Source organism: Cyprinus carpio, chromosome A8 (assembly GCF_018340385.1).
Source record: "Cyprinus carpio isolate SPL01 chromosome A8, ASM1834038v1, whole genome shotgun sequence".
Classification (NCBI taxonomy): Eukaryota; Metazoa; Chordata; class Actinopteri; order Cypriniformes; family Cyprinidae; genus Cyprinus; species Cyprinus carpio.
The window spans coordinates 3103822-3120466 of record NC_056579.1 but is presented as its reverse complement, the minus strand read 5'-3'; the positions used below and the strand labels follow the sequence as shown (position 1 = coordinate 3120466).

At 33.8% G+C, this 16645-nt stretch overlaps 1 protein-coding gene across 4 annotated transcripts in view; it reads left to right on the top strand.

Moving 5' to 3' along the window:
- The window catches only part of cux2b (cut-like homeobox 2b), a 161396-nt gene that overhangs the window by 138717 nt on the left and 6034 nt on the right, over window positions 1-16645 (top strand). For 3 of the 4 annotated variants that reach the window (XM_042761628.1, XM_042761630.1, XM_042761631.1), the window contains 12 exons: window positions 69-135; window positions 3446-3494; window positions 5392-5487; window positions 5734-5931; window positions 6750-6808; window positions 6888-6936; window positions 7183-7282; window positions 8107-8751; window positions 10103-10201; window positions 11373-12196; window positions 14314-14479; window positions 15739-16026. In XM_042761628.1, coding sequence (XP_042617562.1) covers window positions 69-135; window positions 3446-3494; window positions 5392-5487; window positions 5734-5931; window positions 6750-6808; window positions 6888-6936; window positions 7183-7282; window positions 8107-8751; window positions 10103-10201; window positions 11373-12196; window positions 14314-14479; window positions 15739-16026 — 2640 coding nt within the window. The remainder of the gene's footprint in view (window positions 1-68; window positions 136-3445; window positions 3495-5391; window positions 5488-5733; window positions 5932-6749; window positions 6809-6887; window positions 6937-7182; window positions 7283-8106; window positions 8752-10102; window positions 10202-11372; window positions 12197-14313; window positions 14480-15738; window positions 16027-16645) is intronic. The other variant, XM_042761629.1, reaches the window with a different exon arrangement.

Below are 16645 nucleotides of genomic sequence, written 5' to 3'. Positions count from 1 at the left end.
AGTGAGGTCATCTGAGGCTTGATATGAGGTCAGAGGTCAATAACGGCAGCCGTTTCTCTGTCTCACAGCGCTGAACTCGGCCCGAACAGAGCTGCAGGAACTGAGGTGTAAATACGACAAAGAAATGGCGGAAAAGTAAGACACTTATTTACTGTGTCCATATAAAGCTGGTTTATGTTCTGTTTCTCTGATGTTCATTTCCTGTTTCTGTGATTTCATCTCAAGCTACATGTTTGATTCAGAACCAGAGCATCTCTCTTCCCTTCTGTTGCTTCTGTCTAACACAGTGACTTCACACAAAACCTGCGTTTCCATTCGTCTCATCCAAAATGAAACCTCTCTAAACTCAGTTAAGGGTTAAAGTTAGTTTTCTGCCTGACCTGAGCTTGAACACACTACTTTTTTCATGCATAACCAGCCAAACAAGTGTACAACATCCCTCTTAAACCCTCAAAACAGACTAGTCTGTTCCTGTAGCTGTTTTTTTTTTTTTTTTTTCAGCAGGATTGAATTGGGTTTCTACAGTTTGCAATTAATCATTTATAATTTACAAATTGTAATTTTTTTTAATAAATATTAAGAATCATTTATATTAAATTTAATTGTAATTGTTCTTAGTTTATAATTTAAGCATTAATGCAATAGTTATTGCTGATATCATTATATCAGCAATAATTATTATTATATTATTTTCTGTTGATTTTCTATATATATATATATATATATATATATATATATACACACACACTTAATATAAATTATTAAAATATTAAATAATATTAATAATATTAAAATAAAATTATAAAATATAAATACAATATAAATACTTAAAATATATATATTTTTTAATTATTTATAATAACATTATTTTAGTGCAACTCATTTTGTGGCCATATAAAAAAAATGACAAATGACAATTTTTTTCTTCTTCTTAACATTTCAATCTAATTTTGAATGAACATTTTTCTGCAGATGTTTTGCCCCACTCTAGTGCATTGCATTATGGGATAGGCATCTCACACGGTGTACAGTGTCACACAGTTATTTTAACATTTATGTTTTTAGCTGATGATTTTAGCCAAGGCAACTTACAAAACAGGAACTTTCAGTCAAAGAGCCAACAATACTCATACGATCATACAAAGCCAGGTTTAATAGACTAGAAACTAGATTAGGAAGCAAGCTAGAGAAAAGAAGAAATGCGCATGTTTTCACATACTGCAGAAGTTGGTATGACTCGTATTCAACTGTATTCCAGTGTCACATAAGATGTTTACGTGATCTTAAAGTTTGACATTATCTGCTGTCATTTCATTTCAAGCTTTCACTTACTGGACATTTTCGGTAAACTTAAACTCATGCAGCTCTCTGTGTTTAACACATCCACTAAAACACCTTTAATAGATTTGTCCCAACTGACTATGCTCCTAGATTACACCTCAAATAAATCTGGTCCAGTTCTGATAGATAGATAGATAGATAGATAGATAGATAGATAGATAGATAGATAGATAGATAGATAGATAGATAGATAGATTACCTTTTGACTTTTATTCAGTTCAGATTAACAGGACATTCCAGTATCTGCTCATCTGACAAATTTTCACTTGGTTCTCTTTCTGCCGCCGATGATGATACGATTGCATTGAGGATCTTGACTCAGACAGGCAGCAGACGGAGAAACTCACGGCCCGTGCGGCTGGCGAGTGCTCTGAACGCTCCTCTCCTCAGACTAAATTTCTCTGATTGTGCTCTTAAAGCGAATCTCGTCTAATTGAGAAGGTATCTTTGTTTAGCGCAACCTCAGAGACTCACATGTTTAATCAGTCTTTCATTCCTCTTTATTCCGCTGCCTCTCCACCTTTTGAAAATCAACTCCCTGATGGTTGAGAGGAAACTGTTGAACTTCAAACAAACCTTATGAATAATCTCCCCGAGACGCTATTCAAATGAGAGTTGTCTGATTGTGCCGAGCGAGCGAGCGCGAGCGTGTGTGGGCATGTTGGGATACGATGATGCTGAATGCAGTGCTAGATAAGATATGACTCACTCGACTCGAATGACAGCAAACCTTGCATTTTACTGACTTCAGTGACTCCCTTAAGAACTTCTGAACTTGTGTTCATTTATTTATTTCTTCTGTTTCTGCTTTACGCCGTTTCTCTGGAGAAAAGGACACTTTTTAGGCACTTTTTAAGTATTTGCACCCCTGTAGCTTATTCTGTGCATTCAGGTGTTTTCTGTATCATTTCTGCACTGTGATGTTACTTACTGTTTGTTTGTTTAAGATTTGTGAGACTTACGCGCGCACACACACACACACACACACGAGAGACACACACACGATACATATATACATATATATATATATATATATATTATATATACATATATAATACACACAAATGTTTTATATATTTTTATAAAATATAAAAAATAAAATACACATAAAAAGTGTTTTATTTTACATATGTAGACATAATATAAATTTTATTTAAAAAATCAAAAGTGAAACAAAAAAATTCACATAATAAACAATTTTTTTTTCAATAAAAGTAATTGACATATATTTAAAAGTACATATTATATAATATAATATATAATATAGGTTATTATTAAAAAAAAAACATTATTGATTCCATGTACAGTAAAGCTGTCATTTTACTTAACACAGAATAGTTTTTTGTTACATTTTTTGTATGCTGTTTTTTTTTATATATAATTACAAGTAATTGAAAATATGTTTATGTTATTTAAAAGAACATTATGATGATTATTATTATTATTAAATAATGAATTATTATTATTATTAAAATCATATTATTAAACATTAATGATTAAACATTATTATTATTATTAATAAACACAATATATAATTTATTATTTATATTCATAAACTATTCTAGTTTTTATTCATATTTTGAATTAGTTCTTATTTTAATATTTTACATTTTAATTTTAAATTGTTTAAAGGTTTAGTCATTTTTTCGTGTTTGTTATTTTTACAGTTATTTATTATTATTATTATTATTTTTACATTTTTATTTCAGTTGTAGTTATTTTAATGCACCAAGTTAAAATAAATGAAAATGAGAAATATTGCGTTGACAAATTGCAACTAGCTGAAATCAGTTTTGTTTTGTTTTGTTTTGTTTTTTTATTTTGTTTTGTTTTTTGTTTTTTGTTTCCTTCATCAACCCTGCATCAAGATTATGTTAACTAGCTGATAGCTATGCTAGTTAACATAAGCAAACTTAATATAGTTAACTACTTGTCTAGAATTATTGTTATTTATTCCTTTGTGTAGCGTGTCGCTTGGCAAACTCATTTCAGAACAACTTCCCAACTAAACATGACGCTCTGTGCATTTTATCGGCAGCATGAACCTGTGTAATTGCATGTGAGTGTTAAACGTGGTGTTTAACGTGAGGTTTGTGTCTTCCAGAGTGGAGGAGATGGGCGCGCTAATGGCAAACCTGGAGAAGGCCAACCAGGTGAGTGTGGTGCCCTCCTCTCAGCCTCTGATTGAGACGCCGCGTTGTGAAGATAATCACCTTCGTAATCAAGCTTTGAGTTTAATTAGACGCCCCTGCAGCCCCTCTTCCTCCCCCACCACCTTCCTCGTCCTCGCTCTCGCAGGCCCGTGATTAGCCGGCACTCTTTCCCATGGTGCCGTGCGAGCGGCGGAGGACAGGAGAGAGAGAGATGGATGCTGAGAGACCAGAGCGATGTGGCGAACGAGGAGGGCTGTTAGTTACCTCATTGCGCTGATTGCTTGCTTTTTTTCCACTGTGATTTGCTTTTTCTCCCTTCGCCAGCAGCTCTTAGATAAATGATTCGAAAATGAGTCATTAATTAGCAGGCCGAGTGTGACAGAGCAGGTAAACAGTTTGAGAAGAAAGTGCCTGCAAGTAAACACGCACCTCAGCAGAACGGAGCAGACGCACGCTCGCTCTCGCTGTTTTACCTGCGGATGTTGCGTGGCATCTGTAAATCTTGTCTGATTGGGCTTTCGAGGACGTTCTTGCTCCGTTCGGCCTGATTGTTCATTTGATTCTGGATCTCTGGGAACGTTTGGCCCTGATTTGTATTGATGCTCAAACTGCAGTATTTTACTGCAACCCATCCTAAACCTAAACAGTCTGCAATAAAAGTGGCTGGAAAAAAATACTTACAGCACCAGGGTTGTTATAGTTAACTAAAACTACATCCCATAAAAAAAAGTATTTTTTTATGGGATATTATAATTTTTTTTTTTTTTTTGTTATTTGAAATAAACGTTAACTGAAAAAAAATATATATATGTATTACTTTTTTATTAACCCTTTTTGTGTTAACTAGTTTAACTTGATGTACTAAAATAACTAAAACAAAAACTGAAACAAAAATTTATAGAAAAAACTATTTTAAGACATATTTAAAAAAAAATCATAAAAATGACTAAAATACACCACAGAATTACTAAAACTTTAACTAAAATGGAAAATGGAAATATTCCATTTTAGTTTTGAAAATGGAAAATACAAAAGTAAAAAATTTCCTTTTTTTTAGATTTTTTTTTAATATAAATATATATTTTTTTTACATTTATTTATTTAAAAAAAAAAAACGCTTATGACACCAGGGTTTGTATAGTTAACTAAAACTACAAACATTTTTTTTTTTTAGTTATATAAAGTTATTTGGAATAAAATAAATATTAACTTAAAAATAAAAAATATAATATTATATCTCTTCTCACATTAAAAAATTATAAAAAAACTTTTCTTTTTTTATCAAAACAAAAAAAAAATAATAAAAATGACAAAATCAAACCACTAAATTATTAACATTTAAACAAAAAATTCAAATAAAAAGTACAAAAATAAAAAATTCAGAATATAAAAAACAACAACAATACAGTCTGCAAAAAAAGTGGCCAAAAAAGACCCTTACGGCACCAGAGTTATTAAATTTTTATTAAATTAAACCTACAACCATAAAAAATTAACATTTTCTGTTATCTGAAATAAAACAAATGTCAATAAAATATTATAATTCAGAATGTGTTCATCTTGAAATATTACTAGCAATGTAAAAGTTATTCTTATGTTTATAAAAATCTGTAAAGATTTGACAGCAAAAAGACAAGGAGGACATTTGTACAGTTACACTAAAAGAGCTTTAACTTGATAAAAAATCTGTTAAACAGATGACAGAAGGCATGTAGTAGATTCAACAGGTATATCAGTTTTGATCGTTTAGAAGTCTCAATAATCTGTTCCAAATCTGGACTGTTATTTCATATGCTTTAAGAGTGGTGCAAGTGTCCAAATATTTCTGGGGTCACTGCACGCACAAGCGGGATGTTCAGCTCCTCTGAAGTTTTCAAACTTGTGTGTTTGATGGCAGAGAGCGGATCTGGCCCAGAGGGAGGTGGAGAGGCTGAAGGAGCAGCTCGCCGGCACTTCTAAAGGGACCGGCCCATCAGAAGACAGACCCAAGGAGGTAAGAATGAGTCTCTCTTTTAGATGAAAGCCGGCCGACTGCAAATTGCCACCTTAACACGTCCAATCTGCAGTGGGAGGAAATGATCAGTTGCTCCCACACCACTGGAACCTCATTAGTGGCTCTTTGAGGCGCTGTGATTACAGGAAGCCAGAGAGCAGGAGGAGATTTTGAAGTTGAAAAGACAGTTTCATGTTGCCCGTGCCATTCCCCGTCGCCCTGATCTCCTTTCATTTGTGGTCTCAGGAGAGGGTGCGCGAGGAGCGAGACGAGCCCTCGCTGTCCCGGCTGGAGGCGGTGCTGTTCTCCAAGGACAGAGAGATCCTCCGACTGCTCGAGAACGTCCAGAGACTCCAGTTCACCTTACAGGAAGTCCAGGAATCCTCGGCCAATCAGATCGCCGAGCTGAAGCGGCAGCTGGCCTTTAAGTCAGAAGCTATAGAGGTGAGAGTGTGTTGTTTTAGCCATGATGTGTGGTCAGGATATTACTCTACAGTTTAAAAGTACCGCAAGCTCAGATGTTTCAATGGAACTCGATAATCATGGCTGCAGATTTGTTTTAAAGCAGCACACATGCGCATTTTCAAAGTATTTCGGGCTGATTTGAATGTATTAGCATATATGTAAAGTATTCTCAGCTCCATTTGCATTGCATCCAAAAATCCAGAGATTCCATCACTTTTGGAAAAATAATGCAAAAACAACATTAATAAACAAACTTGTTGCCTTTTTTAAAAATAAATTAATATTTACCAAGTATGCATTAAATTGATGAAATTTCAATTTATAGAAAAATATTAAAAAAAAAAATGCTGTTCTTTTGAACTTTCAATAAAACAAATAACACAAAAAAAAAAAAGCTGCATCTCAGTTTCCACAAAAACTGTTTTCAACATTGATAATAATCCGAAATGTTTCTTGAGCATCAAATCAGCATATTTTCATGATTTCTGAAGATCATGTGACACTGAAGACTGGAGTAATGATGCACAAAAATAAAATACAATCAAAGAAATAAACAACATATTAAAACATATATTCACACATTTATTTTAAAATTAAAAAAAAAAAATCATAATTTTTGTTTAAAAAAATTAAACCAACCCCAAACTTTTGAGCAGCAGTGTACGTTTAAAAGCATTGATTTATTAGAAACCAAACAAATCAGATTTAGACTTTGCCCGGTTAAGTTTGCATCTGTTGTCTTTCTGGACTGTAATAATTTATAGATGACCCATACTTTACATCTTGTGTTTTCACAGACCCTGGAGGCCAAGCTACAGTCTCAGATGGATTATGAAGAGATCAAAACTGAACTCAGGTGAGGTTTTGCAGGAACACGTGTTATAAAGATGATGTAGGATGATGCTGATGTTAACGTATCGTCGTGTCTCCTTCAGCATCCTGAAAGCCATGAAACTGGCATCAGCCAACGGAAGTTCTTCCCAGGTGAGTGAAGCAAGTGTTCTTGCTGCAGAGTAATTTAACAGTCCTGCGTTATATCGACATACGGTTACAGACCCTCTCAAATAAAAGCAAATATAGATCTCCATGAAAAACAGTTGCCTGCTTCTGTCAATGAGGAAACACCACAGCGCTCCGTGTGAACGCCTCACTAGCGTCATCCATAATGTAGATCTGCATCGATCATGAGAGTTTAACTGCCCCTGTGTGTGTGTGTGTGTGTGTGTGCAGGAATCAGCCAAAACCGCTGAGGCTCTGCTGCTGGACAAAGACGCCTTCCTGCCCTCTCACAAACTTCTTGTGGATAAAGTCAGAGTGTTACACAACAGCGGTAAGGATGTGTCTGCTTACATTCACGAATGTGTCACTCACTGAACTTTTCCCTTCTGTCTTTGAAGTACCTTGGATATTAAATTAAAACCGTAAAAATATTTTTGTTACTTGAAATGTTAACTGAAAAAAAAAAAATAATTGATTTCAGCTAGCTGCCAAAGCAACATCATGTTTACTGTGATGTAGTAAAAAAACTAATTAAAACTGAAATACAAATGAATAAAAACAATATAGAAATATAAAAAAAAAAAATACTAAAACATTGATTTAAATATGAAAAAGTGAAAAAAAAAAAAAAAAAAAAATATATATATATATATATATATACTGTATATATATAAACTTATAATAGTATTTCAGTGATACTAAATTAACACTGCCTTTATACCATGGTACATGACTATGTTATTCATGCCTAATCATGGTAAAGGGTACTGCAGCTACAATAAGCATTTTATGTATGTTGTTTAATAATGCTAAACTGTATTAAGCTAAATTCTTTATATTGTTTTTTATTTTATGTTCCGTTTTTATTTATTAATAATAATTTATATTTGTATTTTAAGCATTCTAAGTTTCATTTAATAATAATTATTATTATTAAATTAAATCAAAATAATAATTCAAAATAGTACATTAATTCAAATTAAAATGTCATAATATATTATTTATATATAATATATAAATATTTTGTTAATAATGCTAAACTGTATAATTTTTTTGATTTTTAGATGTATAAAATATTTTGGTCACATCAGCAGTATTAATTAATAAAACTATCAATTGGATAAAATAAACATGTATCTTTTCTCTCTGTCTCAGATGAGGGTCACTCTGAGGACTCCAGTAAGGACGTGAGTCGCCCGGCGGGGTCGTATTCCTCCCCTCCGGGAACTTTGCCCATAGATGGCCTCTCTTCCTCCAGCCCAGGACCGCCCAACACTGACACGCCTTCCTCTGCCCATGAACTGCCCCGCCCCTTCTCAGTGTCGCCCTTCTCGGGCGAGAAACTTCCTGGAGATCAGCTCCTGCACAAGCAGCTGCTGTCTCCGCTCTTCAAGAAAGATGCCAGCTCCATCATGGCGTTCCCCACCGCCCTCTACGCCGCCAAAGCGGCCCTCATGTCAGCCAATCCGAACGCCTCAATGCCCGTCGCCATGGAGACAGGCATGCCAAGCGACCAATCGGAGAGCGGAAGCTCAGGGGGAGGAGACGAAGACCAGGTGGACACGGCAGAAATCGCTTTTCAGGTCAAAGAGCAGCTGCTGAAACACAACATCGGTCAGCGTGTGTTCGGCCACTACGTGCTGGGACTCTCTCAGGGCTCGGTCAGCGAGATCCTGGCTCGCCCCAAACCCTGGAGGAAGCTCACCGTCAAGGGCAAAGAGCCTTTCATCAAAATGAAGCAGTTCCTGTCAGATGAGCAGAACATCCTGGCGTTACGCACCATCCAGGTTCGCCAGCGAGGTGCGTGGAATGAACCCGTCCAGAGAAACTGCAGCACTGCAGGAAAAAATCCCACCTTTCAGTTCAGAGAGACAGTTTCTTTACTGACAAACACAGCTAAACATTTTATGTGGTAAAATATGTCAGTAAAATAATGCTAAGCTGTATCATGTTAAACTATTTATATGTATTGTTTTTATTTATTGATAATAAAATTATCCTACATTTTATTTGGATAGTAATAAATTAAATGAGATTATTAAATTATTAAAATATTAAATACATTATTCATTTAAAAAAAATAATGATTATAATTAAATGTTACACTTACAAAAAATTACAAATGATTAAAATAAAATATTAGCTAGACCAACCTGAAATATATAATATATAATAAATTCATATGCATTTTAAAATATTTATATTAATAAATTAATGATTTGTTTAATCAAAATGAAGCAATTAATGATTAATTAATAATTAAAATAAAACATTTAATTTACAAAAAAATTACAAATGATTAAAATTAAATATAAATATATATATATATACACACATTATAAAAATTATATAATTATAAAATAATTATTAATAATCCTAACATTACTTAACAAATAGCAATACAGCGGAACATTTTATAAAATAAAATGTTTAATAATGCTGTATTAATAAACCATATTTATTTATTTATTTAAAATTTGATAGTATTTTTGTTGGATGCATTTGGTAAATTTACGTTTGTGTCAAGCAGAAGATCTTCTTGGAGCAGCATCCTTATTGGTCCTAAGACAAAATTAATATTAACCAATCAGATTTCAGAGTAAGGGTTAATGTTGACTTACTGTAAATACAACAATAATGCATGAATTTTAAATAACCACAAAGGCTATAATTCTTCTACACAATATCATCTTCATGGGAAAAATATATAAAATCACAACCAATAGTATCCACCTGTTATTCCCTTCTGATTTGATTCCACATTATGGAAGTTCAGTGGTTTGTGAATTGTGTTTCATGTCTTGGCTCAATCCCACAGGCCCATCTGACATCCTGAAGATGTCTCATCCCTCTAAACCCCACCGAACCATTTCAGACCCCCAGAGAGAACTAGTCCGGTTTCCTGTACAAGCGTTTCTAGTGCTGTATTTGCACACAGCTTCCGCGCTCCGTCCCAAACCCTGCATTTGTTGTGATGCTCTCTTTCTGGGTTTTGAAAGTGAAGCGTTCACGTGTTAGCGCATCCTCACTTGATGCCAGCTTCTCAAAGGCAGCTATTGATCTAGCAATCAAACGCGAGGCTTTGGAGCTGCTCTCTGATCAGCCGGCCCACTCACCTCACCTCCTCTCTCTCCTTTACCCTCTCTGATAGGGAGCATCACTCCTCGCATCCGAACTCCTGAAACTGGGTCAGATGATGCCATCAAGAACATTCTAGAGCAGGCCAAGAAGGAGATCCAGTCACAAAGAGGTGGGTACAAAGACACCAAATCCGCAGGCAGTTTATGAATCTCACACTGCTACCTACACAAGAACACACAGCAGCAGTGAAACCAGCTTTGATCTGCGCATACGTGACTCTTATAGGATTGTTTTGCATAATAGCATGCCTGATGTCTGTTGGAATCTTCTACTCGTTGTCCAAAATTACTTACTTCACTACAAAGAAAAAAAAAACATCCAGGTATCTGAGGAGCCAAATTATGTGACTAGACAGTATTTTTATTTTAACATAAATATAGATAGAACATAAATACAGAGCATAAATATATGCTTACATGTCTATTTAAGCCTAGCTATAACAATATTTAGTGATGTATATACTAAAATAAATTAAAAACAAAAATAATTTTGCAGTGTACTGTAGTAGGTGCAAGCAATGAAAAAGTAATAGGTTAAATATCCCAGGAAACACACTACTAATAACATGTCTGTCTGCTCTGTTTAATTGTTAATAAATAATTGTAAATAATAATTATTATTTTTATATAAATTAAATGATTTAAATACTTGTTGTATTATTGTATTATTTTTTCCAATACAAAATATTAATACAATTAAATACTTTTAATATTATATTTATAATATTTAAATATTAATAATATTTTTGAATAATTAAATATTTACAATATTTATTTTGTTATTGTATTATCAAATAAAAATTATTAATATAAATAAAAACATTTTACATAAATATTTAATATTAATATATAATTTGATTATATTTTAATATTAAAATCATTTATTGTTTTATTTATTTGTTATAATCATTTTAATAAATAATTGTTTACACACATACTAGTGCTAGTTTGGCTATTATAATAATTATTTTATAATAATAAAATATTTAATATATTTATTTTATTATAGCATTATCAAATACAAAATATTAATATAAATAAAAACCTTTTACATAAATATTTAATATTAATTTATAATTTGTTTATATGTTTATTTTATTTATTTATTATAATAATTTGTAAAAATAATAATTGTTGTTCCACACACGTGCTCGTGCTAGTTTGGCCGATATAGTGTGTCTTGCACACCACAAGCGCCACTTTTTAAAGAAGCCATGTCACGTTAAAACTACTTTTGACTAGCAATGCAAACTTGCGTTCGGATCTGTTTGTGTTGGACAGGTGATTGTAAGTCATCTTTGGGCTGTTCATCAGGACGTAACAGCTCTGGAGGAAGCAGCAGTTCTGACGAAACCATCAAGAGCATCCTGGAGCAGGCCCGTCGAGAGATGCAGGCGCAGCAGCAGGCCCTGCTGGAGATGGAGGTGTGCGGCCGGGCGTCCTCCAGCGAGCGTCTCGCCCTGCAGGATCCCGCCAAGGGACAGCTGCCCCCCACGCCGCCCTTCATCAAACAGGAGGAGGGTGTGTCCGTGCCGACGTGTGTGTCCAATCCCACCAGCAGCCCTCAGACGCCTCTGAGCGTCCTGTCCCCCGCCGCCTTCGTCCAAAACATCATCCGTAAGGTGAAGTCAGAGATCGGCGAAGCCGGTGCGTATTTCGACCAGCACTGGTCCGCCGAACGCGGCGCGGTCGTGATGATGGGCGGCACCTCTCACCCGTTCACCTCCGTGTCTCCGTCGCTCTCCTCCTCTTCGTCCACGGGACATTCGTCCATGCCTCGTCCCTGGCCGCGGATGGAGAACGGAGACTGCCCTGCAAACGGCGAGGAAGCATCCGCTCCGGAGGACGAGCCTGTGTTGGGACGGCCGCTGGAGATCAAGGTGGAGCTGGACGCGTCGGTCAGCGGCGAGCCACCCTGTGGAGGAGGACGGGTGTCATATTACCCCACCTACATCCCCCGAACCCTGAAGCCCACCGTCCCACCGCTGACCCCGGAGCAGTACGAGATGTACATGTACCGTGAGGTGGACACCCTCGAACTCACCCGGCAGGTGAAGGAAAAACTGGCCAAGAACGGGATCTGCCAGAGGATCTTCGGAGAGAAGGTGGGCTTTAGAACAGTGTTATATATAGCAAAGTCCAACAAGCAAAAATTTTAAAACGGGTCAGTGCAAAGACAAAACATTTTCGATTCAAATTGTCATCGGTGTTGCATTAGACTATATGTAGAGTATGTACCTTATTGTGTCTCATGAAAGTCAACTTAATATACCCAGCAGCATGAAGCATCAATATATGTGCTAACAATCATAAACATACAAAACTATTACTGCATCACAACTGACCCGTCGCAGAGACCCGCCCCACTTAGTTACTGTTGCTACGTCTGACAAGACACGCCACTCATCATGTTCTCACGCAGTGAAAAATACATCGCAGAGCAAAGAGGAAACTGACAGACAGGACAGAGCAGGTTACTTCTGGTACGAAACCACGTCTCAACTTTCAAATTCTGTCATTTTTTAAAGAAATTCAAACAATAAATATGGTTTTGTGGCTCTATAATGTGTGGTGACAGATCACTGTAGCGTCTGGTGAACTGATCATCTCCTCTTGACTAGTTACAGCAGGAAATAAACATGAATGAACATCAGAAGGTATCTTTTTTCAACCGCAGAAAGACGTCAGAACACACCATTTCTCAAGTTCAGATATGTCCATTAAAAATATCTTAATTTTTCTACGATTATGTGTGCAAACACATTCTTATTGAAATAGTTTTTTTGCTAATACGCCAAAGTATTTTCCATTTACAAACTTCAGTATTTGGTGCGTCTTCTGTCAGTATCATTAATATACTAATAATTTTTTATTAATATTTTCAGACGTTTTTATTTTTATATTCTCTGTAGTTTCCATTTTAATTTATTTTACTTTATTTACTTTTTTTATTTTTTGTTTTAAAGTTGTTGTTTTTTGTAGTTGTTATTTTAATACTTCAACTAAACAAAGAACTAATTGAAAATTATGTTTTTTTTTTTTTTACTTTTTCTATTATATTATATTATATTATATTATATTATATTATATTATATTATATTATATTATATTATATTATTATAATTTTAATTATATTATATTATTATATTATTATAATTTTAGTTAACATTTATTTTATTTCAAGTAAGAAAAATGTATGTATGTAAGGTTTTAGTTTTATTTAATGATAATAACCCTGTTGTGAGATTGTTTGCGTGTCTTAAAACAGCACAGCTGGAGAGCAAGTTTTCATGTAATGACTCGAGATCAAAGGAATCAGTGCATGAAATGGTTTTTCCACACAAATCGGGCACAAATGTAATGTTATTGTGTGGAAACGGCATACATCTGTTTTGGTATTTGATACTGTTTTTTTGATGACATTAAATCAAAACCATATTTATTTCCTTAATACATGTTTCTGGTCTTATTGGGAATGATTAATCTGTGCATGTAATTGCAAAATAGAAATAACAGCAAACTTGCAATGTAGTGAAACTCCTGTCTTAAATCCATGCAAAATAATATGAATATATACACACTGAAGTTCAGAAGTTTATGTCTTTGAAAGAAGTCTCTTTTACTTACCAAGGCTGCATTTATTTGATCAAAAATACTGGAAAATCAGTAATACTGAGGAATTGTATTGCAATTTAAAATAACTATTTTCTATTGTAATATATTTTAAAATATAATTTATTTCTGTGATGCGCAGCTGTATTTTCAGCATCATTACTGCAGTCTTCAGTGTCACATGATCTTCAGAAATCATTCTAATATGATGATTTGCTGCTCAAGAAACATTTTTTTTTTTTTATTATCAATGTTGAATAATATTGATCACTTTTTTTTTTGTCATGTGGCTTCATATTTTTGTCAAAACGATACATTTTTTCCAAAAAAGAAAAAACGGCATTTATTAGAACAGAAATATTTTGTAATATTATAGATGTCTTTACTGTCACTTTTGATCAGTTTAATGCGTCCTTTCTTTAAAACTAAAATTTTACTGACCCCAAGCTTCTGAGCGGTAGTGTCAGGAACTATTGGATTGTCTTTTCCTGCCATCTAGTGGTCACTTGAATATTTGCCAGTGAAAAGCTGATTTCAAACAGCGAGGTTCTGGTTTTATGAGGAACATTATTAGTTCAGACTCATTTGAATGTCTCTGTGTCTCTGGCAGGTGTTGGGTTTGTCTCAGGGCAGCGTGAGTGACATGTTATCCAGGCCTAAACCCTGGAGTAAACTCACTCAGAAGGGCCGCGAGCCGTTCATACGCATGCAGCTCTGGCTGCTGGACCAGCTGGGACACGGACTCAACCAGCTGTCCAGCCACAGCCACAGTCAGGGTCAGTCACGATCACCAGCACAAACAAGCCATCCTACACACAGCCAGTGGGGGATCTTCCTCATTTCTGTAATTCTGAGAAATAGTTTAGCTTTAAATATGAATTACTATTACATAGTAGTCATGATATAATGTTTAAATAATATCGTTGGAGTTTCTTTTTTCCTGTATTTTGATTAAAAAAAAAAATATAAATATATATATATATATATATATATATATATATATATATATATATATATATATATATATATATATATATATATATATATAATCATAGTACTGAGAATCTTTAAAAAAATGTAACAAAAAAAAAAAAAATAATAATTGTAATATAACTTACAATAAACAATAATTATTATACATTATAATATTTTGTAGTATTAAAGAGACTTGACATTCTTTTTAATTGTCATGAAAATGAAAGCATAATGCAAAACATTTTCAAGTTCAGCTTTACTCACTGTACTGCTTAAATAAAATAACTGGGTTTTTTCTGCATTACGTTTAAAAAAATATAGTAATGAGAATCTTATAATAGTTGAACACAATCAGGTAAAACAATATAATTATGAAAATGTGTAATATAAATTATAATAAATTATAATTATTATAATGTTTTTAAAACATAATTTATGGTATAAATTACAAAGATTTTGTATTACAGTGAGAGAAAAAGTTATAATTTTCCAGGCAATGATAGTTCTGATGGCAAAATGTTGAATATATTGAAGTTATGGCTTCATTTACTGTATGCAAAATACAATTTCTTATTTTCTACACAGCAAAATATTTTTTCTTATTTTCCAGAAGAAATTTCTAAAAATTCTTAAATCAATATACATTTACTTGAAAATCAAAATTACTTGAGATATTCATTCTTGGTTTCTTAAAAAAAAAAAATAAATAAAAAATTATAGAGTTTATGCTTAAAACATGAACACATATTTGGCAGTGGTGTGAGAATAATAAACTTAATTCAAGTTTTATAAATAACAAAGTCATTTTTCTTACCTCACTGGTAGATTTAAAAATATATATATTTTTTTTACATTTTTATTCAATTATGTTTATATGTTTATATATTTATATTGGAAAACAAGACACAAATATTGAGTAATTTTAGTTTCTAGATGAAATCTTTTTGTTATCCTTTCATAGACTTGGTATTGCACAGGTTTAGTGTTTTTAACATAACTAATATTTGTAAAACTCTTCTGACTGTAATAATTATTATAATCTTTGGTTGTTGGTTCTCAGATAAGAGCCCCGTGACGAGCCACTCGTCCCCGTCCCCTCCCCCGAGTCCTGAGGACAGTCACCCCAGCATGACCCTGGAGCCCGTGAGCCTGGCGCTGGAGAGCAGTAAAGAGAACCAGCACCCGCAGCACGCCGAGCCCCACGGAGGGAAGAGCACCCCGGGCATGATGGTCCCGCAGCAGCCCCACACACCGCTGGGCATCCAGGAGCTGGTGGCCATGTCCCCGGAGCTGGACACGTACACCATCACCAAGAGAGTGAAGGAGGTGCTGACCGACAACAACTTAGGTGATTTACAGCACGCCTTACACAGCACTGTATGAATGGCAGCATTCTATTCTATGTAAAATGAAGATTTTTGACAAGGTTTGGGTATTTTTGTGCTACACCAAGGCTGCATTTATTTGATCAAATGTTGTTACTGTTAACTAAAACTATTAGAAATAGTTTTCTGTAATTAAAATATAATTATATATATATATATATATATATATATATATATATATATATATATATAATTATATTAAATGAAAAAAAAATTATATAAAAACATAATAACAAAATCATGTAAAAAAAAATTACTAAAACTAAAATTAAAATGAAAACTGAAAATATAAAAATAAAAGCTGATTCAAAATATCAATAAATATTATAATAGTATGCACTACCAGTCAAAAGATTTTTTCATGTTTATTAAAGAAGTCTCTTCTGCTCACCAAAGCTGCATTTATTTGATTAAAAACACAATAGACAGGAATATTGTGAAATAATATTACAAATTAAAATATCTATTTTCTATTGTAGTCTGTTGTATAATGTAATTTATTTCTGTGATGTGCAGCTGTATTTTCAGCATCATTACTCCAGTCTTCAGTGTCACACGATCTTCAAAAATCATTCTAATATG